The 25114-nt window shown below is 53.7% G+C and overlaps 2 protein-coding genes across 5 annotated transcripts in view; one reads left to right on the top strand and one right to left on the bottom strand.

Annotated features, from left to right (window-relative positions):
• The window catches only part of LOC111150335 (FtsJ RNA methyltransferase homolog 1), a 9252-nt gene extending 737 nt beyond the window's left edge, over nucleotides 1-8515 (bottom strand). Inside the window, exons 1-12 of one of the 4 annotated variants that reach the window (XM_022507783.1) lie at nucleotides 8261-8515; nucleotides 6541-6685; nucleotides 6198-6267; nucleotides 6024-6114; nucleotides 5612-5690; nucleotides 3906-3958; nucleotides 3767-3820; nucleotides 3578-3680; nucleotides 3391-3474; nucleotides 2624-2727; nucleotides 2340-2537; nucleotides 2161-2202 (exon numbers count right to left, since the gene is read on the bottom strand). In XM_022507783.1, the coding sequence (XP_022363491.1) occupies nucleotides 2170-2202; nucleotides 2340-2537; nucleotides 2624-2727; nucleotides 3391-3474; nucleotides 3578-3680; nucleotides 3767-3820; nucleotides 3906-3958; nucleotides 5612-5690; nucleotides 6024-6114; nucleotides 6198-6267; nucleotides 6541-6685; nucleotides 8261-8398 (1152 nt within the window). In that variant the 5' untranslated portion in view covers nucleotides 8399-8515 and the 3' untranslated portion in view covers nucleotides 2161-2169. Of the gene's footprint in view, nucleotides 1-2160; nucleotides 2203-2339; nucleotides 2538-2623; nucleotides 2728-3390; nucleotides 3475-3577; nucleotides 3681-3766; nucleotides 3821-3905; nucleotides 3959-5611; nucleotides 5691-6023; nucleotides 6115-6197; nucleotides 6268-6540; nucleotides 6750-8260 lie in introns of all 4 variants that reach the window. The other 3 variants (XM_022507784.1, XM_022507785.1, XM_022507786.1) reach the window with 3 other exon arrangements.
• Nucleotides 8516-13065: 4550 nt separating this feature from the next.
• Nucleotides 13066-24512, top strand: LOC111150496 (solute carrier family 38 member 5). The gene is made up of 16 exons (XM_022507975.1): nucleotides 13066-13082; nucleotides 16280-16333; nucleotides 16414-16489; nucleotides 16892-17007; nucleotides 17105-17178; nucleotides 17806-17898; nucleotides 18023-18101; nucleotides 20377-20459; nucleotides 20762-20820; nucleotides 20919-21056; nucleotides 21267-21346; nucleotides 21965-22065; nucleotides 22326-22441; nucleotides 23246-23390; nucleotides 23485-23588; nucleotides 24052-24512. The coding sequence occupies exons 2-16, from the start codon at nucleotides 16281-16283 to the stop codon at nucleotides 24151-24153; spliced, it is 1419 nt and encodes a 472-aa protein (XP_022363683.1). The 5' UTR covers nucleotides 13066-13082; nucleotide 16280; the 3' UTR covers nucleotides 24154-24512.
• Nucleotides 24513-25114: the final 602 nt, after the last annotated feature.

The following is a 25114-nucleotide window of genomic DNA, read 5'->3' as shown; positions in this document are numbered from 1 at the left end:
CAGGTACTGACATTTTTTAAAAAAATATTTTATTTATTTCAGAAAAAGAGAGAGAGAGAGAAAGAGAAAGAGAGAGAGTGAGCGAGCAAGCACAAGCAGGGGGAGTAGCAGAGGCAGAGAAAGAAGCAGGCTCCCCGCTGAACAGGGAGCCTGATGTGGGGCTCTATCCCAGGACCCCGGGATCATGACCAGAGCCGAAGGCAGGCGCTTAACCGACTGAGCCACCCATGCGCCCCAGTACTAACACTTTTGTGACTTTTCTCCCCTACTTCTATTGTGAACTGTAACATACAGAAAAACACACAACACTTACATGTTTATGTTAAGGAGTGACAAGGTGTTATTTTTTAACAACTGTAAGATGTTCATTCTCGTTGCTGTGTAATTCTCCACTGCGAATATACCAGGATTTAATGATCCATTCTGCAGTGAACCGATGTGTGGGCTCTATCCAGTCTGGGGTACAAACCGTGCCGAGGAGGAAGTCTAGTACATATTTCTTAGGAGCGGAACTGGCATGCGTGCAGCTTTACACAATGCCTACCAATTTCCCACAGTGGCCACACCAGTTTCTGCAGCCATCAGTGTACAGTGGGGTTCCTATTGCTGTACACCCTTCCGGACACGTATACTGCCCATCATCTTAGTGTCAGCATGCGTTTCCCTGAGAAGCAGCTTTTCATGTCCCTGGTAGCCATTCTCTTATTTTCTTTTCCCTACTGATTTATAGGAACTTTTTAATATCAAGGATACTATATATAGGGACTGCAAATAATCTTTTCCCATCGTGATTCGCCGTTTCATTTTTTAAAGAGGTATCGTTTTTACTTCTTTTTTTTAAATGGAGGACTTGGTCTAAAAACCCTGGTAAGCCATTGTCAGAAAGGGACCACCTTCTCTGATGTGACTTCCTGAGGATGAAAAGTCCTTCAGCACAGACAGGCTGAGCTTGCTCTGCTCTAGGCAAACTGGCCCCTCGCGGCCCCCTCACACACCAGGCACGGTTCTGCCTCAGGGGCTTTGCATTTGCTATTCCCTCTGCATGGAATGCTCTTCCGCTAGATGAACACACGCATGTCCTCCCTCATCTCCTTCACGTCTTTGCTCAAACATTACCTCAGTAAGCCCTTCCTTGAGAACCCTTTTGAAAACTGCAACCTGCCGCCTCTGGAATTCCTGATTCTCTTTACCCTATTTTTAAAAAAGATTTTATTATTTATTTATTTATTTGACAGAGAGTGAGCGAGCGAGAGAGCACAAGCAGGGGGAGCAGCAGGCAGAGGGAGAGAGAGAAGCAGGCTCCCAGATGAGCAGAGAGCCCGATGTGGGACTTGATCCCAGGACCCTGGGATCATGACCTGAGTCGAAGGCAGCGGCTTAACCAACTGAGCCACCCAGGCATCCCTCTCTTTACCCTATTTTATTAAAAAAAATGTTCATATCCCTCATTACCTTTATATATATATATATATGTGTGTGTGTGTGTACACACACACACACACACACACACACACATATATATAAATATATATATCTGTATATACACACGTGTTATAATCCAAGCTATACATGGTGAAATGCAAGCTATAAATGTGTATGTGTGTGGTCTATCTGTGGATGCTATGTGTAGAAACTCCTGCATTCACAAGCTGTTTGTTTCTTACCTCTTTCTCAGCCTAGAAAGGGCCAGGATATTTGACTGCTTTGCTCCCTGCTCTATCTCCCAACCTAGAACAATGCCCAGCACACAGTACATGCTTAATAAACATTTACTGAGGGGCGCCTGGGTGGCTCAGTGAGTTAAAGCCTCTGCCTTCGGCTCAGGTCATGATCCCAGGGTCCTGGGATTGGGTCCCATATCAGGCTCTCTGCTCAGTGGGAAGCTTGATTCCTCCTCTCTCTCTCTCTGCCTGCCTCTCTGCTTACTTGTGATCTCTCATTGTCAAATAAATAAATAAAACCTTAAAAAAATGTTTATTACTGAGTGCCTCAATACATAAAATGCTTCAAGCAGGTCCTGGCACATGACATCAGGTACTTAGTATTGGTTGGCTGACTGAAATCCTATCAGTTGATGTAAAAATTTCAAAGGTAGAATTTTTCTGAGCTTTTCCTTAAAGGTGCTCTTTACTCAAACTGTTAGATAAAAAGGCAATTTACCTGAACGTATTAAGGTGAACAATTCATTTCATTGTCTTCCACCTACCCAAGAAAAAGAAAAATGACTCAGATACTTGCCGAAGCTTTTCCATTCATTATACTAGGTCTTACCCATTGATTTTTATAGCTACTGGGAGGCAGAGAGGGCACCATGGGCCCTGGGCCACATGTTTCCAGACCTCAGAGGCCAGCAGGGTGCGGCGTTGTGGAAGAGCCAGGGGCTGGGACAACGTGTCCACTGTGCTGATGGGGCAGTCCTGGGGACGGATCTCCTTGGCCAGCCGCCCTTTCTTCTTCAATGTGCAGGCCTCCTGGTATGGTGGCGAGATGGGGGGCTGCGTGGGTGGAGTATACTTGTACTCTGAGCCGTCCTCTAGCTGCAGGGACACATAGTGGGGTGACAGTGAAGACCTGGGAACCTGAAACAGCCCCCCCATCTACCTACTGTTGGCTGGGCACTCACGTCCAGTGGGTAACTGCGGTCTGAATCATAGGCGCTCAGGTCCCCACAGGTCACAAATGGCACAATGATGCGAGTGGGACCATCCAATTGGTTGAAATCTGGATCTGACCAGCAGGGAGAAATTAGACAGGACAGGGTAGGATGCCTGGGACCAGTCAGGACTCCTTCTACAGCAAGGGTACGGAGTCTTCCCTATGTATCTACCAGCTCCTCCACTGAAATCCTTCATTTGGTGCAGGTCATCTCCTGAAGGAGGCCCTCCACAACCATCTGTTCTAGAACATTCCACTCCCCTGCTTTTCTCACACGGCGCCTTATGTTCACCTGCCATTCTACCATATGCTGCCTGAACCCTGTCTCCCTCAAGCGTGCTCACCTTAAGAGCAGGCTCTGTGCCTTTTCCCACGAGGGACAAGGCTAAAGACTCTCTTGGGGCAAAATTCCCACGTAGGGGTGGAGTATCCACCTGGGGGCATGACTGAGTCTTCCTAGGCTAGAATCTACGGTGGAATCTCCCCAGGGGCAGGACTCAGGATTCGAGAGTAACCATTACAGGACCTAATGGACCGGGATGAAGCTCTTCCTGGGAGGAAACATCCATTCGGGCCATAATCTCCACCAGAAGGTGGGGCTGAGGATCATTTTGGGAAGAGAAGTTCCATAAAGGTAAGTTTCTACCAAGGGTTGGGGCCGAGGGCCCTCTGGAGACATACATTCCAGAAGGGTGCAAAGCCTTCTGGGGAGGGGCTCAGGGCCCTGGCTCTCACCGTAAGAGTGGTCCAGCAGGGGTTTGGTCAGGTCCGGAAGGAAGCCTTCAGGGGGGTCATAACCCTGACAGACAGCGAAGGCCTCTGTGGGGGGAAGGTGGAGTGAGGGGCGACTACTATCTCTGCCCGGCACAGGACGCGTCCGTGAGATTCGCACTCGCCAGCCTGGTCCTTCTGCCCCACTGACCTATGCTGGAGTTGCGGCTGCTCCTGGGCTTGGCACAGAGCACGCTGGAGAAGAAGACACGCAGCTGGCTATAGATCAGGGTGACATCCCGGCCCCGGAAGATCTGTAGGGCGAGGAAACATAGATGAAAGCAGGTGAGCGGCCCTGGAGGACCCTTCTTTACCCCTTGCCAGGTTTTCCAAGGCTTACCTTGGCTACAAAGCAGCCTCCTGGCTTCAAGACGTGTGTAGCAATGTTGAGAGCCTGTGGGCAGGACAAATGGCTAAGGCTGAGGTGGAGACAGGCACGAGGGGTCCAAACTGAGGCAGGGTCAGCCAAGGTTACTCACAGCTAGGAGGAGCTGGGCCTGCATATACTCATCAACATCATGGAGGCCAGTTACTGCGGCAAGAGGAACAGCGTTAGGGGGGCCATCCGGGGCTGGCTATCTCCTTGTCCCAGACAGGTCGAGATGCTACAAACATTTCCCCGGCTCTCTGACTACGAAGGTTCTGCGTGCAAATTACTATCCACTAGCTGGAGGCATGTTCTGGGCTCCTAATCCTCAGGCACTCAGTTTAATTTTCAAAACAACCTTACACACAAGCATCATTATCATTTCTTACCTCCAGCCCAGACTGCTCCTCCGAGCACCTGACTCACAGATCAGACCCTAACATCTCAGACTCGACGTGTTCAAGACCAGACTCCTGACCCTCCTGCTCAAACCTCTCTCCTTACACCATCTTCCCCATCCCATCTGATCCTTCCGGCTGTTCCAGCCAAAAATCTTCGTACTGTTGACACCCTCCATCCTCTCACATTTACGTTCAAGCATTATTAAGTCCTGTCTTTGCAAAAGATCTCCTGGATCAATCCTCTCTTCTCATCTTCGCCACTGCCACCCCAGATATCACTTGCCCGGGCTACTGCTATGGGCTCCTCTCCCTGCCTCCCATGCCTCACACAGCTCACAGCAGCCAGAGGGATACGGTCACAAGCTGAGTCAGGCATGGCCCTCCTCTGCTCACAATCCTCTCATGGTTTTCTCTGAGCTCTCATCTCAGGGAAAAAGCCACAGTGCTCACTGTGGCCCATAAGGACCCACACAAGGATCGGAACCCACCCCTCCCCGCCGGCCAGCTTTCTGACCTCCCCTCTACCACTCTCCTCCTTATTCACTCTGCTCTAACCACACCAATATCCTCGCGGTTCCTCACACATGCCGAACACCCTCCCACCTCAGGGCCTTTGCACTGGCCGGTCCCTTGACCTGGATTTTGTTCTCCAGATATGCTCCTGGCCTATTCCCTCACCTCTTTCAGGTCTTTATGCTAAACTCATGGGGGCCTTCCTGTCCACTTTACTTAAAATTCCAACAGGTACTCCCCATCTCCTTCTCCTTTCCACTGATCTTCCTCATGGTACCTATCATCTCTTCACATACTACGTGACTCCATCGTTTCTTTTCCTTCTGCTTCTACTAGAACGTCAGGTCTATGAGGTCAGATTAGTAGAATTTTATTCACAAGTGTTTTCCCAACATGTAGAACAGTGCCCGACACACAACAGGTGCTCAATAAATGTGCTCCGAGTGAACAGCTAACTGAAAAATATGAGCAGCACCACAGAAACGGACAGTTGCAGATGAGAGATGAGCAATGGGAAGGGCAGATAACAGCCAAAACCAAAATGGGAGGCTATGGAGATGGAGGAGACAGAGGCAGAGACCAGGAAGCGGGGGTAGAAAGAAATTGCTAGATGTGGGGGACAGCTGAGAACAGAGGGAGGCAGGGAGTAGCTGAAGTGGTGGAAGAAGCCAACAGAGGGTGCCTGGGTGGCGAAGTCGGTTCAGTGGCCGACTCTTGATTTCGGCTCGGGTCATGATCTCAGGGTCATGAGATCTGGGCGTGGAGCCTGCTTAAGATTCTCCCTTTCCCTCTGCCCCCACCTCTCTAAAAAGAAAGAAGGAAAGAAAGATGCCAACAGATGTGGGAGCCACAGAGAAGAACACACATAGGACTCCCGCCTGGCCTCCCGACCCCTGCTGTTTACCATCAGGAGCCCCGTCGCACACCACTAGATCCGCTGGGCAGCCCTCAAAGTGCTGGATGATCTCCTTGGCAGTGGACAACTATGGAAGAGAGGGAAGACGAGTGGTCCCGGGCCCCCCGTCTGCAGCCCTCTAACCCCACCTGCCCAAGGCCCTAGCCAGCAACCCTGGGTCAGCCAAACCCTCGGGCTCTGCCGCTCTCAGACCAGGCTCCATCTCTGGGGACCCAGTCCCACCATTTCTGGCTGTCTCTGAGATGATGACCAGCTGACTCTGTTTCTCCACTGTTACACTCTCTCAGGTTCTCTAGGTTACTCTCTCTTTCTCCCTCTGTCTTTTCTCTTCTCTGTAGCTGCCAGCTTTGGAGGGGCTCTCGCCCAGGATACACCCCAATACCCCCAGCCATGCTCTTACCTGGGTGATGTCCCCTTGGATCTGTAACACACCTGGTAATGGAGCCATAGCCTGAAGGTCCACAGCTACCACATGGCCCGAACCCTGGACCCTGTGGACAACATGGCCCATGTCAGCCCAGTTGTCACTCCTGGCCTGCCCTCCTGACTGCCCCATGTGGGACCCCACACTCACCCGATTTTTTGGCTCAGCACCTGGCTCCAGCTGCCTGGGGCTGCACACAGGTCAACTGCCCGTGTCACGCCTGAGCACACACAGGAAGGTGTAGTGGTCAGTTGCACCCACCTCCCAACCCCGAGCCCGAGCCCAGCAAAGTTCACCCCTCTCCCATCGGGGGAGCACCCACATCTATCTGTGTCTGACTCCTTTCAAGTTACCTGCCCCTGTTCCGCCTGGCCCCTGCCCCACAGACCCTCCAAGTTGGCCCACCTACCACAGGAAGTTCTGCCAACATGGCCCACTTGTCTCTTCCCTTTGCCCACCCCATGCCCCAGGGACTCGCCCACCAGGTGGGGACCTTGGAAAAGGTGGAATTCTTCGTCAAGTTGCAGCAGCTTGAAGGCACTGCGGGCACGCCAGCCATTCTCCTTGGCCAGGCGGTAGTAGACATCCCGCTTGTCCTTCGATGTCCGTCCCATCTCACACGCTGTTTGCCCAGGGACCTGCCAACAGGAAGCTGATGCTGCCGTGTATCAGTGACTGGGTGAGTGGGACTACCACCTACGACTGCAGGGCAGTGAGAACCACACAAACCCCCCAGGACCCCCATGACAGCTCACTCAGCATATGGGGAAAGTGGAGCCCAGTCCCTGACCCCACTGACCTCACAAGGCTGGAGGGACTCTGTCACTGAGCTCTGAGGCTTCAGTGCTCACCCCACAGATACCCAATGCCAACACTTACAGAGGACTCATTACTGCCCCTGTGGACCTCCCGCTGCTGCCATCCATAAAGCCCCATGACACTCACTTTGAATGCTTCTCCACCCACCTCACCCCCAATAACCTCTCACTGACCATCTCCCCAGCTGTCTTCACAGCCCCTAAATTCATACACCCCTATCAGCCTTGCTCTAACCCCCATTATCCTAACGCTACCTCATGGTACTCCTCACCCCCTTAATCTCTCCCCTCCCCGTTCCCCATTAATAAATGATCAGGCCCCCAGTAACTCCTTTCTTACCACATCCTTACCAACCCCCATCAATGTGTAGAGGATCATGGCTTATTAGCTCCCCATTAAGCTCTCAATTACTGTGATTTGTCAGCTCCCATTAACTCAGCCCTCCAACTGACCCCTTACTGATCTCACCATTAGCCCCCTGTAACCCCTTTGTTACCACGCGTTAATCCCTGATGATCACACATCAGTTCCCCATTCTCCCTCAGTGCCCACCTTGCCCCCTCAATAATCACCTGATGATCACACCCCAGCAGCTTTCATTACCCTCTCTTTGCTCACTCTGTTCCCATTAATTCCTCAAGTATCATGCCATGATCCCCCAAACCCTATGACTACAACACACCTACCTCTCATTCACTCTTCTTTGATTACTTCTCCCCTTAGTTCCTTTGATTATGACCCCACTGGCCTCGATTACTCCCTCCATAGCTTCACCATCATCCTTCCAATTACTGTTGTCCTGCTGCTCTTGGTTAACTTGTTTAATATCATACCTCAGCAGTCCCCCAGGGATCACACCCCCCACCCGCCTCTCATCACCTTCTTTCTAGTTGCCCACTCTACCACCCCTTCATTCATCAATGAACACACCCCTGGCCCCCAGGAACATGTTGACTAAGACACTCCTATTAGCCCCCACCGATTCCCCGATGCCCGGGTAATCGGGCATATCGGGCGTTCCCCGATAGAACGCCCATCAGACCTCCAGTACTTTCATGCGACCCACCCCCTGTCCCATTAACAGCCCCCTGGCCACGCTCCTGGCCTCGCATCATTACCTCAAAGCCCCTGTCCCCACTGGGACCATCAGACCCCATTCAAGGAGGCTCCATCGATATCTGGACCCCGCACCGCTCCCCCAACCCAGTCCACCCCGCACAGCGGTTCCCTTCCACACAAACCTTGGGTCTGGAGCCCAAACGGCACCAGACGCCCAGACTGCAAGGCTGCAGCACGGAAGGTGAACTTCCCTCCTTCCCTCGCCGGCGGGACAGCGCAAGGCGTGCCTCAACCGTCTCGGCCTAGACCCGCGTCCTCCGCGCCCCAGAGCCTACCTCAGCTTTCGGAATGGGGAGAAGGGGCACGAAGAGACCGGTCCGTGAGCAGCCCGAGACTCGGCGAGAGCGCAGACCCGCCAGAAACTGTAAGGCTTCAGTTTGAGTTCTCAGTCGGTCCGAAAAACTGTCGCGCATGCCTACGGGCTCCCGCGGCGTGGTGAGCCTGTCATCGTGGAGCACGAAGTCTCCGGTACCGCGCGGACCCGACCTGAACGTACAACGTGAGCTGCCGTCATCTTGTGTCGACGCAGCTCGTCTCGCGGACTGCCGTTCCCAGCATGCAACGGGGCCGACCGGAGCGGCCAAAGTCGCGCCCTGTGAGGCTGAAACGTCGCGAGGCGTCAGAACCCACTTTTCTTTTGTTCCAAGGTGTGGGCCGGCGTGTTCACTGGGGACTACATTTCCCAAGACGCAACGGGCACAGCCGAACCCATTCATTTTAGGCGTGCCGCGAAGTCAAATTACAACTAGGGTCGGAAACGTGAGAGTTAGGAAAGTACGTTAATTAAGTGCGCTAGAGCACGGAAGCCGGTCTGTGGCAAGATTCATATCCACTTCAGCCAACTGATAGCGCTGCGTGAGTTGTACCCTTTCAGAACTTCAGTTTCTCTCTCTGAAAAATGGGGATAAAAAAGTAGTCTAGCTTCACGGAGTTACGGAGAGGATTTGAATAGGTGTAGTTCAGCACAGTGTCTGTCCTTTTGTAATTCTGTGTTCTTCAAACATTTTTAACTTCGACTCACTAAATAGACTGCATCGCGACCCGGTGCACAAGTAAATACGTAATGGAAACATTCATTAAAGCGTTTACCATGCACCAAGCACCTGTTCTAACAACCGGTTCTTTAGGTGGGGGTGTGGGTAGGAAACCCTGATTTGTCACATTTGCCAGTTTTCCGTAGTTTCTATACCATCATCTTGTCAGATTTTAAATTACCAACGTGTAGTCACGGAACACAGAGTTAGGAAGAGATGCAGTAGTGCGCCATTATGCAATATTTCTACCATACCATTCAAAGGGGTAAATGACCTCAGGAGCATAGAGAATGGCGAAATGTAGTAAAATAATCAGGAAGTGACGAGATGTGAGTATCGCCTTTTAAATAATCTAATTTATTTAATTGTAAGTTTATATTATTTCATTTTAAATAATAGCTGTGTAACAGCTGGTTTGCAAAATTCCTGAAAATTGAACAAGCAGTCTGCAAACCTGTGTGAAGCTCCAGTGCACTGCTGGATTCTTTCCTTGAACTCATTTTAATCCTAATAACAGCCATGTGAAGTAGTTATTGCAACTATCCCCAGTTTATAGATACACAGGGAGGCTATATATTACGTTAAGTGTATAAACATGTATGCTGCTTAATATGTATGTGATTATAGAGAAATATAGTGATGTATAATATTCACTAGTGTATAGGTGATATATTAGTAAGAAATGAAATAAATATAAATATAAGAAAAAATATATTTATGCGTTTTGTAGTGTATATATACAATACACATATTTTATGCACATATTTAAATGTATGTACTGATGTATATAAATATACTGATATCTATACACATTTACTTATTAAAATAACTGTACTAAATTAAATGTACCATTATATGTGTAAATATATAATGTTATGTCAGGTGGTGATAAAAGCTATGAAGACTAATAAAGTAGGGTGAAAGGGATGGAGAGTAACAGAGGGGTTGAGTTGCTCTTTTATTTTTTTTATTTTTAAAAAAGATTTTATTTACTTATTTGAGAGAGAGAGCATGCAGCACACGAGCAGGGGGAGGGGAAAGGGGAGTGGGAGAAACAGACTCCCCCAGGGAACCCTAGGCGGGGCTCAATCCCAGGACCCCGGGATCATGACCCCAGCCGAAGGCAGGTGTTTAACCGACTGAGCCACCCAGGTGCCCCTGAGTTGCTCTTTTAGACAGCATATAATCCGGGAAGACTTTTCTGAGGAGGTGGCATTTGAGCTGAGACCTAAAGGGAAACGCACCCTAGGAGTAGAGAGGAGGAAGAGCATTCCAGGCACAGGCAACACCAGGGGCAAAGACCCTGAAGTGAGAACAAGCTTGGTGAGTATTCAAAGAACCAAGGACTGATTCATCGAGAAATACCGAGCTTCACTAGGCAGGAATTTTGTTCTGTCTTGTTCGCGGCTGCCTCCCGGCCCTACAAGAGGGCCGGGCAGACAGGTGGCGTTCAGCAGACCTTTGTTGAACCTGCTCTTTTGTTGCTTGATTCCTTTATTCTTTCCTCCGTGGTGCATTCTGCATTTATGCGGGGGTACTGGATGGTGTAGACAGATGGGCAGAGACAGGAAGAGAAGCACTTCCCCGAGGAGTCCCCTAGAGCTGGGAGGAAGCAAGAGCCGGTCAGCAGCGCTGCAAAGCCTTGTGGGGGCGGTGAGAACACAGCTCCCCCACGGAGGTGAGCAAGTGTGAGAAAGCAAGGGTTCAAGCCACCTGGCCGCTGCTCCACAGTGAGGAGGGGGTGCCAGGCATTGGGGGGCCCATGTTCACCCTGTGGGATGCTTCCCACGTCCTGTTTTCTTGCCTCTCACAAAGAGGATGTTTAATTTTTTTGCAAAGCAACTTGCTTCCTCCAGCAGAGCTGGGGGAATTGGGGGAAAGGATCCAGGCTCTGAACTCCCCAGGCTTTTCCCGAAGTAGGGTGTCGGCCTGCAGCTCCCACCCGGCACCCCACTGAGTGTAAAGGTGTCCTCCCCTCAGCCTCCTGAAGAGGTCAAGGAGCGGGGAGCTGCCAGGCCAGCTCTGTACCTCGGAGGGCATCTTACTGGGGGAGGGAAAGACGGGGGTGGTCCAGGTGCAGGGGACCAGACGCAGACTCAAAAAGCCTTGCTGCCCAGGAGCTGCTTTGAGGGACGGAAGAGTCTCTCAGTGGGGAGCCTGCATGAAAGGAGAGATTAGAATCCTAAATGCAGCCCAGTGGGGGGTTGCTTTCGCAGGCGGCGAAGAATCCATCAATTCCTTTCCCAAGTCTGTTATTGAGCAATTATGGTGGGTCAGGCATTGTTCTAAGTGCTTTACCTGTATTCTTTCGTTCAGTCTTCCTAGGGGCCCTAAGAGTTCGATGTTATTCTGCCCTGCCACGGGGCAGGGCATAGGGGAAACGTCGACCCCGAAGTTTCAGAACTTGCTCCAGACCACACAGCTCGGAAGTGGCAGAGCCGGGAAAGCTCACGCTGTTAACTGCTTTGCTCTGTGGCTCCCTCCCCTGAAGGCGGCTGAGCAGTGACCTGTTTTAATGAAAAGCAGGGATCTGCTTCTAAGAACCGACGGGAACCCAACCTGACTTCTAATAGACTCGATCAGAATCCCAAATGTCACACAAGGGTCTGCTTTACCGAACCCACGAAAGCCTCAAATGACCCCACGAAAGAACCTTACTTCGATGAACTAACAAAGCATTCTTATCCCTGGCACAGACTCAAGGCCTCGGTCAAGCTTAAAGACATCTGTTCCTTCTAAAGCAAGCTGCCCTCCCTCCGCCGCCAGATTTCACTTTCCCTTTGTTTTCCCTCTTACCAGCGTCTGTTGAACACTTGCCATTTGCCCTGAAACTTAGGGAAGCTATGGGGCGCAGGGCTGGATGAAGGTTTGTCCCTCCCCTGAAAGAGGTCACTTGGCAGAAATAAAAAGAAAAATGATGATAATATGACACCGGATAAGGGTCATTTATTGAGCACCTGCTGTGTGCCTGGTGGCCTGGCCCCAGGGAATGTTGCAGGGCCTAAGAAGGCCCTGGGAGGGCAGGCGCTGAATGATCTTGATCGGAGCAGGAAGCTGCTGCTGAGATGGGGTGGGTGGGGGCATCTGTTTTCTTGTCCAAGGTACACTAGATCTTTGGACAGGACGCTTTGACTTTTCTTGAAACCTAGACACCTGCTTAACCACCTCTCCCCCTCGCCACCCTCCCCAACTCCCAACCCACATTCCATAGCCATGAAGGCCAAGGCCTCTGCCGACAGGTGCCTCTTTCCCTGGCTGGCCTGGGTCACAGATGTGTAATGGCTCTGGGGGAGGAGGAATATGAGAGGAGAGAGACATCAGAACAGGTCAGGATAGACAAGGGAAGTGTGTGTGCGTGTGTGTGCGCGCGCGTGCACGCCCTATGGGTATTTCTCTTGGGGCCACTGCATGGTCCTATCATGGTTCCTTTGAGATGTATTTTCTGGATATTTTCTTTGTCACAATAGTTAAATGTCCTCTCTGCACCCCTGCTTTTCCTGTCCATGCACCTGCATTGATGGTGTGTTTAGGACACGCTCCCTACATGTTTCTTCTGACTTGATTGGCCCATGGCTCTGTGTATTCACGGCTGCGTGTGGCTGCGCGTATGGATGAGACGGCATGTGTGACTGTGACTGCAGCTTCTCTGGACAGTCATGTCTGCCCGTGAATGTTCCTCTTTGTGACGGGAGAGCCCTACGTGGTCACATGGGGTCACAAGTTCACACATGAGTTCACAGGAACAGAGGTACCATTATGGGGTCTGAATCTGGACATGGCCTTCAGGATTGTCTGAAGCGGGAACCATCTGTACGAGAAACCCTGTCCCCCATCCCTGCCACCCCACTCCTCCCGCGGATGTTGCCAGCTGTATGAAAGCCTATCTGTGTGCTCCGTGTGCGTGACGTGCCTATTGGCTCCCCGGGGTAGGGCCGTTGAGTCCGTGAGTCTGGAGTGGCTGGAGATCGGTGTGGGCCTGTCCTGCATCTGTCTGTGTTCTCTGGCTGCGAGGCTCAGGCTGTGGGCAATGATACCTTGTCGTGGGAGGTCATTTGGTGCAGCTGTGAGTATGGGACCCATATACACCAAGGCCTGGGCCCTCCAGGTGCAGACTCTGTCCGGCCGTATTCTCTAGTGCATGGCTGTGAGTCTGGATGCAGGTCAGTACTTCTGCGGGTGGCAGTGAGTGGGCCTCCGGATTCTGAGCCCTGGATGGGGTTGTGGTCCCTCAGCGCGGGAGGCTCTCTCTCCTGCTGTGGGGAAGTTAACGCCCCGTCCCTTACCCTCCTCTGACAGACTGCGGGTAGGGTGGGGGCATCTAGGCTAGCTTTGAAGCCCCAGCCAGCCCCTGGCCTTTCCGGGAATTCTCTGTTCCCTGTGGGGGGTGGGCAGGAGGGTGAAGAGGCCCCGACAGAGAGGCCTCTTGTCCGCCAGGACCTCCAGCAGCCTGGTTGAAGTTGGGCCTGGACCCCAAGTCCAATCCGCCTGACTTTGCAGGAGACACATGGCTTGCCTGGGACAGACATGCCTGTCACATGCTTGGATGGGAGTGAACAGACGGACCCACATATAAGGCAGACACACAGACAGTGGGGCTCCTCAGTTAGGGTGTGGACACGCCCCACCCAATGCCTGGGCTGGGGTCCAGGACTTTAGGGCGTGCCCTGTTTGCGACACACTCCCCACCCAACCACAGATGCCCCCCCCCGCTCTCTGGGGACCCCCCCCAAGATCTAGGGCCCATTTTTTTTGGCTAGGCTAGGCTATCTTTCCATCTGTCTGAGGTCCGTCCATAGTGGCCTGGCTGTGTTTATCCCTGTCCCTGTCCCCTGCTGCTCCTGGGCCTGTCCATCCATCTGCCTGAATCAGCCTCTCTTCCTCTCTCTCTCTCTCTCTCTGCCTATTGTCCTCTGTCCCTCTAGGTGTCTCCCTGCCTCAGCCTCTTCCTCTGTCCCCTTGTCTCTCTGGGCTGGTGTGTCTGTTCCCAGCCTCTGGGGATGTGTCTGGCTGTGTCCACCTACCTGCCAGTTGTCTCTTCTGCTTACTACTGGGCCTGACTGCCTGTTGCCTTCCTCCAGATCCTTACATGGACCTACCTCCTGTCTCTGAGTCTGTTCGTACCTCTCTTTCTCCCTACGACTGCCCCTCTGCCTGTTTACTGCTCCTGCACCACACGGCTGTCTTTTCAGTCCTCCTGTCGTCTGTCTTCGTGTTGTTTCTCCTGCCCGCCTATCCCTATTTTGTGATTTTTTTCTCTTCCGATCTCCGTCTCCGCTCTCTGCATCTTTTCCCTCCATCTGTCCCTCCCCGCTGGGTGTCCGATCTCTGCGTCAGCGGCCTCTGCCTGCCTGTCCCTCTCTCTAGGTGTGGATCTATTCCATCAGTCTTTCTGTCCACCTCTCCCCCCACTCAAGGCCGCCCCCCACACACACCTGGGTCTCTCTCCACGTGGGTCCAGATGAAGGAGAGAAGCGCCCGCCTCCCCCACCCCCTTTCCTCCGCCCAGAGCCAGAGGGAGGGAAACTGAATTAAAATTAAAAGTTCTTCCCAGAAAAAAAAAAATAATAATCCGCGGGCCAGATGCGGCTCGGGCTGCGCTGATTAGCCACCTAGCAAGCGAGGCGGAGCTGATTGGCTGCAGGGCGGGGCGGGGGCAGGGTCCGCGGCGGGGGAGCCGCGCCGGCCGTGGGGTCCCAGAGCCCTAGTGAGTTACTGCCGCTTCAGGAGCTGAGAGGAGCAGGGAGGTGAGGAGGGGGCGCTGGCCGGGGTGGGGCTCCGGAGACCCCGAGGCACGAGGGGGGGATCCCGGGAGAGGTTTCCTGGGGGAACCTCCGGGGGGAGGCGTTCCCTAGAGACCTTTTTAGCGCTAGCGGGGAATTGAATGGGAAGCGGGGGTCTTTTTGGTGCCTTGCTCCCAGGAAGTGAATTCAGAAGTGGTTGAGAGTCTGCAGAGAGTGCTCGCGACTGAGGATGGGCCTCCTTGAGAGGCGTCCCCTTCCCAGGACGGGGATTCAGGGCTTGGGGAGGGGGTTTTCCCCGGAGCAACTTTTAGCTATGATGGGGACCTTGCATGGGGGTTTCTGAGACACTGCACTCCCAGGAAGTGAGCTCTGGACTGGGGGTTTCCTCGGAGACACTCCATGCAGAAGACGGGGCTCCAGGCTCGCTTGGGGATTGCGGACGGCCCCCACCCCCAAGAAACGCATCCGGCTTTGGGAGGGGGTTTTGATGAAGGTCTCAGAGACAGCACATTATCAGAAGGGGAAATTCGGGCTCAGGGCAGGTTCCTGAGACACCCCAAGACCAGGAAGGGTCTCCAGTCTGCAAGTGTCTCTAAGTTACTTCTGCCAGGAGAAGGAATGTTTGAGACTTGATGGGGGCCCCAGAAAAATACTTCTCTAATTCCTAAACGGGGGATTAAATGAGGGATCCCTGGGTCACTTGTATCCCTGGAAGGAGGCTCCGTTTGGAGAATTGTCTTCAGCTTCTAGTGAGGATATTTAGAGTTGTGACAGAGAGCAGTTTGCAGCCTGGGCGGGGGTGGGGGGGTGGGGGTGTGTGAGCTAGGGTCTTAAAGCCCGCTCCCCGCCCCCCCCCCAGCTCCTTCAACAGGTTGCATCAGCTCTGGGCTCAGGCTGGGGGCCCAGGCTGGGAGGAGGGGGGTAGGGGGCATTAGGAGGGGTGGGGCAGCCATCCGACACGTGTCCCTGTAAGGAGTGAGACGCTTGGCCAAGCGGTGAGGGTGGAGGGAGTGGGGGGGGGGGGCGGGGGGGGGCAGCAAGGAAAGAGGCAACAAGAGAGACTGAGTGAGTGTGGGGTCTGGGAGGAGAGGCTATCCCAGCTTCAGATGGCCATCTCGTCTGCTGTGGGGTCTCTCTCTCTCTCTCTTTCTCAATCTCTCTCCCCCCTCCCCCTCTATTTGTCTCTCGCTGTCCTCTTTTTCTGCTTGTCTGAGTAACTGTTGGCATCTCTCCCCCTCCGATTCCCTTCTCTGCCTCCCATCTCTTCCTCTGTCGCTCTCACTGTTGTCTTCACGTCTCTCCATTTATCTCCCTGTCTCTCATCCTCTGCTCCCATTCCCCATGCTTCATCTCCGTTTCTCTGGTTCTCCATCTGTCTCTCTCTGATCCTCTACCCTCTTCATCCAGCTCTCCCCACCCCCTAGCCTCCCCCCCCCTCCCCCCCGCCCCCCCCCCATAGCCCCCCCCCCCCCCGCCCCGCTCCATCTCTGATCCCCCGCCCCCCTTTCTCTGCCCACAGCATGGAACTGCAGGATCCCAAGATGAACGGAGCCCTCCCTGCGGATGCTCTGGGGTGAGTCCGGGGCTCAAGAGGGACGAAGACAGGGGTCAGGATTACCCTCTCACCAGCCCCGATTTCTCTGCCCTGTCCAGCTACAGGCAGGAACGGGAAGGCTTCCTGCCCAGCCATCCTCCTGCTCCTGGGAGGAAGCCAGTCGAGTTCATGGATGTGAGTGACCTCACACAATCTGCCCCAGCTTCACCTTGCCCAACTCATCTCTTTCCCTACTGTTCCCTTTTCCTTGGGCTTCCCTGCCTAGCAATTTCCTGCCCCAGCCTCTCCCCTCCCTAGCTGTTTTGCCTCTGATGGCTGCTCCGCCCTCCCCTGTTCCTCTCCACTTCCAGCTGCTCCCCTCCGAAGTTTCTCCCAGCTCTTCCTTCCCAGCTCTTGCTTTTCCAGCTTCTCCCTGACTTCAACTCCTTTTCCTTCCTAGCCTCCGTCCTGTGGCCCTTCTTGGGCTTCTCCCCACCCCAGTCACTTCTCCCCTGGTCTTTCCTGGGCCCCAGTCCTGGTCTCCTTACCTGGTCTCCCTCCCCACGTGTTCCCCGGGCTTTGCCCCTTCCCCCGCAGTTTGAGGGGAAGACGTCGTTTGGAATGTCAGTGTTCAATCTCAGCAACGCCATCATGGGCAGTGGCGTCCTGGGGCTGGCCTATGCCATGGCCCACACCGGGGTCATCTTCTTCTTGTGAGTCCTGGGCAGCCTGTGGGGGTCGGGGCAGGGGTGCTGTGTGGGGCAAGCCGGAGGCCTGGGGGCCAAGTCTGAGCTGTGAGATCTGTCATAGGGCCCTGCTGTTATGCATCGCACTTCTGTCTTCATACTCCATCCATCTCCTGCTGACCTGTGCTGGTGTTGTAGGTAAGGCCTGGAGCTCGACCCGTGGCTTAGACTCCAGACTCTGGACCTACCCCTCTGACCTGAGACCCTAGACCTCAACCCGAGCCCTAGATTTTGAACATACCCCACTGAGCATACCATACCCCTGATCTTGGACCCAGAACCCCAGACCCCATCCTCAACTCCCTGGACTCCAGCTCTCAGACAGCACGTTGGCCCCCAGAACTTAGCTGGGCTCCCAGATCTCCCACCTCCCAATCCTTACCCCTCAGTCTGGCACCAGACCTCATTTCTCAGACTCTCCCCACAACCAGATTACTACACTTTGCTTCTAAGCCCCACTCCCCAGTCTCCAGCTCCCCCTAACTGTGGAAGCCAGCCCCACGACCCCAAGATACCCACTACCTACTACCCACCTCCAGCCCCCAACCTTCTCCCTGGTCACAGAGCCCACCTCCCAGGCTCTACCTCAAGCCCACCCCAAACTGTTTACCCCTCACCTCCAGCTTCCATCAGTCAGACCCAATTACCCCCAGCACCAACTCCTCAGCTCCCTGAGCCTCGGGCCACCCCCCTCCACACCTCCTCACCCTGGCCTGACCTCCTGGACCCACAACCCATTCCCTCCTGTCTCCCTCCCTACCCCAGGCATCCGAGCCTATGAACAGCTGGGACAGAGGGCGCTGGGGCCTGCAGGGAAGGTAGTGGTAGCGGCGGTCATCTGTCTGCACAATGTTGGGGGTGAGGACTCTGGGAGGTAGGGGATCAGCTCGGGGGAAGAGGGTGGGGTGGGGTGGGCTTCCTCAGGTTGGGCTGGGGGGATGAGGGGAATCCTTCTGCTTATACCTCCCCCCACCTGCACCAGCCATGTCCAGTTACCTGTTCATCATCAAATCCGAACTCCCCCTGGTTATCGGCACCTTCTTGGACATGGACCCCGAGGGGTGAGTGAGCAACCCCCCTTGGCCGGCGGGCCATTGACCCTACCTGTGTGGTCTGGCTGCTGTCTTCACCCCTGTGCCCAGCTGACTCCCAGGGCTTCTGACTCCCAGGGCAGGCCGGTGTGATTCTTCTGTTTTGTGAGGCCAACAGCACGCGTGACCATTGCTCTGACCATCCAGCGGACCACGGGGTGGGGGTGCGGGTTTCGGTGACTGTTGATCTGGCTGATTCTGTCTGGTAGCCGATTCCGTATGTCCAGTCGCCTCCGAGGCTGACCGTGTGACTATCCATATCAAGCACACCGAAGCTCTGTGGGTTTGGTTCTGAACTGTTGCACCAGCAGATTCTCTACTGCTGTGTCCTGTGTGCTGTGATTCCAACCATGGGTGTCTGACATTCACTTACTCTGGCTTTTCCCCTGTCCAGTGGATTCTGTTGGATTCCGGGTCCCTCGGGCTGGCGAAATCTGCCTGGCTGGAAGTTTTAGCGTGCGGTGTACTGTGGGGCCAACTCTGTCTATGTGATTGACTCCAACTGTATGCACCCATAGGCTCCCATCTCTGTTTAATTTAGCAGTCATTTTTTTTCTGGCAAGTTCCCTCTGGCTCTGTGCATGCGTGCGTGTATATGTGTGTGTCCTCTGGACTATGGTTCTAACCACATGTGTTTGACCACCGTTCTGAGTACTCATCTAGTTGACGGTATGTTTGATTTTCGATCCATCTGCTGGCTGACTCTGTTGAGCTGTTTGTATATGACGGCTGACTATGTATCCTCTTAGATCTTCGGTTTGACTCTGAAACCGTTTAGGTAGCTGACAATCTGTGTGACTAGGTGTTTCTGATTATTATAATTAGCTCCCAGCAGCTATATGGCCAAAGGTGCTTTGTCGGTTCATTTCTGTGTCACTCTGTATATGAGATGCTGTGTGAATGCCTGGAACATAGTAGGCAATTCGTACAATTCTTTGTGAACAAATGAGTGGTTTTCAGCCAGTTCTGTATTAATTGTCTTGCCTAAGCACCTGCCTCCAATATCTGTACAGATCCTACTTTTTCTCTTTTTTTTAAAGATTTTATTTATGTATTTGACAGAGACACAGTGAGAGAGGGAATACAAGCAGGGAGAGTGGGGAGAGGGAGAAGCAGCCTCCCCTGTGGAGCAGGGATGTGGGGCTCCATCCCGGGACTCTGAGATCATGACCTGAGCTGAAGGCAGACGCTTAACGACTGAGCCACCCGGGTGCCACCCCCATAACTTTTTCTTTGAGCTTGGTTCCAACAAAAGCTGGCTGATTTTGCCTCTATTTCGGTCTTTGGCTGGGTGGTCAAGTTGGCCCAGCAACTCTTATGGCTCAACACACCTCAAGCTGTTCAAATAACCACCTGTGTCTTTTTTTTTTTTTAAGATTTTATTTATTTAGGGACGCCTGGGTGGCTCAGTTGGTTAAGCAGCTGCCTTCGGCTCAGGTCATGATCCCAGCGTCCTGGGATCGAGTCCCACATCGGGCTCCTTGCTCATCAGGGAGCCTGCTTCTCCCTCTGCCTCTGCCTGCCATTCTGTCTGCCTGTGCTTGCTCTCTCTCCCTCTCTCTCTCTGACAAATAAATAAATAAAATCTTTAAAAAAAAAAAAGATTTTATTTATTTATTTGACAGACAGAGATCACAAGTAGGCAGAGAGGCAGGCAGAGAGAGAGGAGGAAGCAGGTTCCCTGCCGAGCAGAGAGCCTGATGCGGGGCTCGATCCCAGGACCCTGGGATCATGACCTGAGCCGAAGGCAGAGGCTTTAACCCACTGAGCCACCCAGGCGCCGCACCTGTGTGTCTTTCTGACCTCTTGTCTGACTTTGCACCATTGCTGGATTGTCAGACTGTTGTTTGACCCATCAGACGCGCCAGGGTCAAGGCTCACTCTGTGTGTGGTGCCGTGTGTTGGACTGCGGGAGTCTCGCTGGATGAGGGTACCATCTGCCCATCTGGTTCTATGTCCACTCGACAGCACAGTTTTGTCCGGCTGTGTGTGTGTGCGTGTGTGTTCTTAGCTGTGTCCCTTTGACAGGTTTCGACTAAGAGTCTGATTATCTGTCTGGCTTTTTCTGTGGATCCCGTTGTGCCATTTGTCACCGTGACGGCCTGAATGACCTCTCACGGCTGTGGTGTCAGCTCAGCTTCCCTGACTGCGGGCAGAAATCCGTCTGTTCGGCTATCTTCTATGAGTGTCTGCCTGTTAGTTTCTTTGGCAGGCAACTATTCACTGTGTTCACCTGTCTCCCTAGGGGCTGGTTCTTGAAGGGAAACCTCCTCATCATCATTGTCAGTGTGTTAATCATCCTGCCACTGGCCCTCATGAGACACTTGGGTAAGAGGCTTCCTGTGTTGGTCATTGGATAGTGGAGTAAGAGAAGGGGAGTCAGATGGAGAAAAATCCCCATTTTCCAGGGCTGTGAAATATCAGGGGAGAGCTTATGGGAGGTGGGCTTTAACAGATGAATAGGAGTTTGCTATGGAGGGCAGGCTGGTCCAGGTAAAAGTAAAAGCTTGTGCAAAAGGGTGGCCTAATTAGGGGGAGATAGCCTGAAAGGCCAAGCTAGGGCTTGATATTTGCTATGTGGGGGGGGGGGGTCCCGTGATTTCTAAGACTCTGTTTGTTACCCCTTGCAGGCTACCTGGGGTATACCAGTGGTCTCTCTTTGACCTGTATGCTGTTTTTCCTCATTTCGGTGAGTCCAAGGGAGAAGGACATGCAAAAAGTGAAGAAGGAGTTTGGAACATTGCGACACAGCCTTCTCCATGATCTCGCTTCCCCACCCTCCCCCAGGTCATCTACAAGAAGTTCCAGCTTGGCTGTGCTGTAGGTCTCAATGAAACGGCAGTGGAGAGCAAGAGCCCCCCAGGCCTTCCCATCCAGGGTCTCAACAGGAGCTGTGAGGCCCAGATGTTCACTGTTGACTCCCAGGTGGGGGCGCAGGCCTGTGTATGGAGCTTCCACCACACCGAGGCGCTCTGGTCCTGCCTTCCAGTGCACTCAGCTCAGAATGGGGCCAGGCATTGGCCATTCAGGGTTTCCACGTGTCTGATACAGCGGGCAACGATGGGGCCAGGAGGGTGGGGGTGGGGGGGAGAGACCCCTGGAGGTTCTAATCTCTGGTGTGGGCCATTCCCCTAGATGTTCTACACGGTGCCCATCATGGCTTTTGCCTTCGTCTGCCATCCCGAGGTGCTCCCCATCTACACAGAGCTCTGTCGGTGAGTGGGCCGGCAAGTGAGCAGAGGTGGTGTGGTAGTCCTCACGTCCCACAGTCCCTAGGGTAGTCCTGGTGTTGTAGCTTGATTGGGCTAGATCATGCGGGGGGAAGGGTTTGAGGTGACCTTGGGGGTGGGGTACAGGGCAGTGACTTTCTACTGATGAGGGCTTAAAGATTCTACTTTTAACATCCTGTACAAGCATGAAAGGGCAGAGTGGGGAGGCAGAAATGTTCTGATGAAGGGGGTAGCAGGCGTGGTTGGGGAAGGGGAGGTGGGGATCGTCAGAGAGAGTAGGGTACGGGTGGACAAAATGAGGGGCAGGGAGGATATGTTGGAGGGACGTGTGGATGATCAGATGGGGGCCACAGCATGGAGGTCAGATGCGAGGGAGAGGCAGAGATGGTCAGAGGGGATAGACAAAGATGGTCGCATGGTGTGAGATGGATGGACAGAGGGAGGCTTGGCTAGCCACACAGGCGAGGTAGAGACAGGCCTCCCAGTGTGTACCAGCTGAACATCTGCTCTGGAAGAAGGAGACTCTGGAGGGTGCGGGCTTCTTCTGAGGGGCACCAAGTACAGGGGTCTGGGCATGACCCTTCCATAACCTCTATGACTCAGGCCCTCCAAGCACAGAATGCAAGCGGTGGCCAATGTGTCCATTGGGGCCATGTTCTGCATGTATGGGCTCACGGCGACCTTCGGATACCTCACCTTCTACAGTGAGTGGGGCTGCGGCCAGGGTGGGATGAGCTGGAGCAGGGACTGGGTAGACCGCTGGGGCAGGAGCCCTGGTGGTTTGCCTCCATGCCCTGGACCCATCAGTTTCCAAAGAGAGGGTGCGTGTTACACATTGTAGATTTCGTTGCCTAGCATGTACGTATGGGGACGTGTGTGCGTGTGGGGGCGTGTGTGTTTCCGGGACGCTGGTCCTGGTGCTCCCACCACATCCTGCATCCCGTGCCCCATGTCCATGGCCCAGATAGCGTGGAGGCGGAGATGCTGCACATGTACAGCCAGCAAGACCTGCTCATCCTCTGTGTGCGCCTGGCGGTACTGCTTGCGGTGACTCTCACTGTGCCGGTCGTGCTGTTCCCTGTACGTGGGGTCAAGGGGCAGGGGTGCATGGAGTGGAGCTATGTGCGTGGATGGGTGGAGGGTGGAGGCATGGATGTTTGGCTGGGGGGCGGAGATGGGAGTGGATGGATGGATGGAGGAGACAGGGGTGGCCAGATAGGGAAGGCAGAGTTGTCGGATGGACAGAGGAGGCAAAAATAGATGGTCAGACAGAAAGGGGACATTGGTGGCAGGACAGAGAGAACCAAGGGGGGTAGGTGGGGTAGTCTGTCGGAGGGAGGAGGCACCAGATGTCTGGCTAGACAGAAGAGGGAGGCTGGAATAGTCAGACAGGCTAGAGGCAGAGAGAGATGGACAGTCAGAATAAAGAGACAGGGATGGACGGCATCCCTTAGGAAAGGTAGAGGCAGAAATAGCGAGGCGTGAGAACAACCAGGCTCTCAGATGGGAAGGTGGGGTGACTAGACAGAGGAAGCAGGTAGAGGTGGTCAGAGGGAGAGAGAGGCAGGGATCTCAGACGGAGTGGAAGGACAGGAGGGTGGTTAGAGGGAGGCAGAGATTCCAGAGAGCAGGTACAGGCATCGAGGGGTGATCGGACCAAAGGGAGAGGTATGGATTGTCAGAAGGGTGGCGGGATGCTCTATCGGAAAGATGCTCAGACCAGGTGGACATGGAGATAGTCAGACGGAGGGGGGATCAGGGACCTCACACGGGGTGGAGGCACAGACAGATGCTCAGAGGGTAGAGTTCTATCCAGATGACCTCACGGAGGGGGGGCAGCAGAACTTGAGCCCTGACTGGTGTCCCACCCCACTCTGACTGCAGATCCGCCGGGCCCTACAGCAGCTGCTCTTCCCAAGCAGGGACTTCAGCTGGCCACGACATGTGGCCATAGCCCTGATCCTGCTTGTCTTGGTCAATGTTCTTGTCATTTGCGTGCCGACCATCCGGGATATCTTTGGGGTTATTGGTCAGTATCCGCAACCCCAGTCCCAGACCCCACCTCATATGGGCCTTCTACTCCAAACTTCCATTAACTTCTGTTCCTCTTGCTTGGCCTCCAGGGTCCACCTCGGCCCCCAGCCTCATCTTCATCCTGCCTAGCATCTTCTACCTCCGCATCGTGCCATCTGAAGTGGAGCCCCTCTGCTCCTGGCCCAAGATCCAGGTGAGCATTCTAGGGGAGGGCCGGGGGCAAGAGGGAGCACTCTGAGGAGGGAGCTGCCCAGGATGGCCAGAGAGCAAAGGAACATTTTCAGGAGGGGGTTGGGGGAGAGGAGGGAGATGGTCTGGATGAAGGAAAGAGGTTGTCTTGGGAAGGGGCTGAGCGGACCGAGCACCAGTAGGATCTGCCGAGACAGAGGAGGCATTCCACAGACGGGTGGAAGGAGGGCCATTAGAAGAGGGTTGGGAGCACTTTCAAGGAGGATGAAGGAGAATGCTCTCTGAAGTGTTCTGGAAAGATGGAGAATTCTTAGGAAGGGGCTGGTGTTAAGGAAGGGGAGGGAGCAGGAGGGTCAGGAATGAATGGGGTACTCTGGAGGGGATGGAGGGCTTGAGGAATATTTCCAGGAGGAGCTCTGGTGTGGAGGGCCAAGCAGCCCCATCTTCTCTCTCTCTCTCGTTCACAGGCTCTGTGTTTTGGTCTCCTGGGGGTCCTCTTCATGGCAATCAGTCTAGGCTTTATGTTTGCCAACTGGGCCACGGGCCAGAGCCATGTGTCTGGACACTGACCTTGCCCTGCTCCACCCTGGGCCCCTGTGCGCATGCTCCCATGTATGTGGAGGACGATGGGGCCGCTCTCCAGGGTCCCTCAAGTCTGGCTCATGGAGGTGGCTGGTTCCCATTAACAGGGCTCTTGGAGGTGGTGGGGGCCACGGAGGTTGCAGAGTGGTCCGCTTCCTTCCTCCCCAGGGATGCTGAGCTCGGATCATGGCCCTAAACCCAACCCAACCCCAGGGGGAGGAGGAGACTGGGTCCTTGGGGGCATCCCTGCCCCACCCTGCCCAGTCCTTTCTGCCTCTCCTGGCAGAAGCTGTTTGTCAGGATCACCCTCAAGCTAAAGGGGAAGAATAAAGATGCTGAATTGCAACTCCCGCCTCCGCCTTCTGATCTCTTTCTAAGTCTTCCTGGGGACGCCTGGCTCCCTGGCTTGGTTCAGACAAGCCCTGAGGGTAAATAAGCCCTGAGCGTAGGATTGAACTGGCTCTTGAACATTCACTCACTTGTCCACTCCTTCGGTAACTTGCTACCCAACTCGTACTTTTGTTCATTTTCTCACTCCAGAAACCTCTACTGAGAGCCTCCCGGGTGCCAGGCATTGTTTTGGGTTCTGGGGTTTCGATAGTGCATCAAGCGGACCATAATCTCTGTAGTTGGTGTTCTAGCACCAAAGTAGGCAAACCATGACTCCCAGGCCAAATGCAGCAACCTCTTTGTAGGGCCACTGAGCCAAGAATAGCTTGCACACTTCTTCTAAATGATTGGGAAAAAAAAATTCGAAGAAGAATAATTTGTGACACTTGAAAATGATGAAATTTAAGTTGCAGCATCTGCAGATCTTTTATGGGAATGCAGTAATGCCTGTTCACTTACATATACACATTGTTTATGGTTCTTCCGTGCTAGAACAGCAGGGCTGAGGAATTGCAACAGAGACCACGTGGTCCACCAAGCCTCAGCTCTTTACGATCT

This window comes from Enhydra lutris, unplaced genomic scaffold (genome assembly GCF_002288905.1).
Source record: "Enhydra lutris kenyoni isolate GAN:26980312 unplaced genomic scaffold, ASM228890v2 scaffoldscaffold23, whole genome shotgun sequence".
Lineage (NCBI taxonomy): Eukaryota > Metazoa > Chordata > Mammalia > Carnivora > Mustelidae > Enhydra > Enhydra lutris.
The sequence above is the reverse complement of the archived record's forward strand: the minus strand, read 5'-3'. Positions and strand labels throughout refer to the sequence as shown.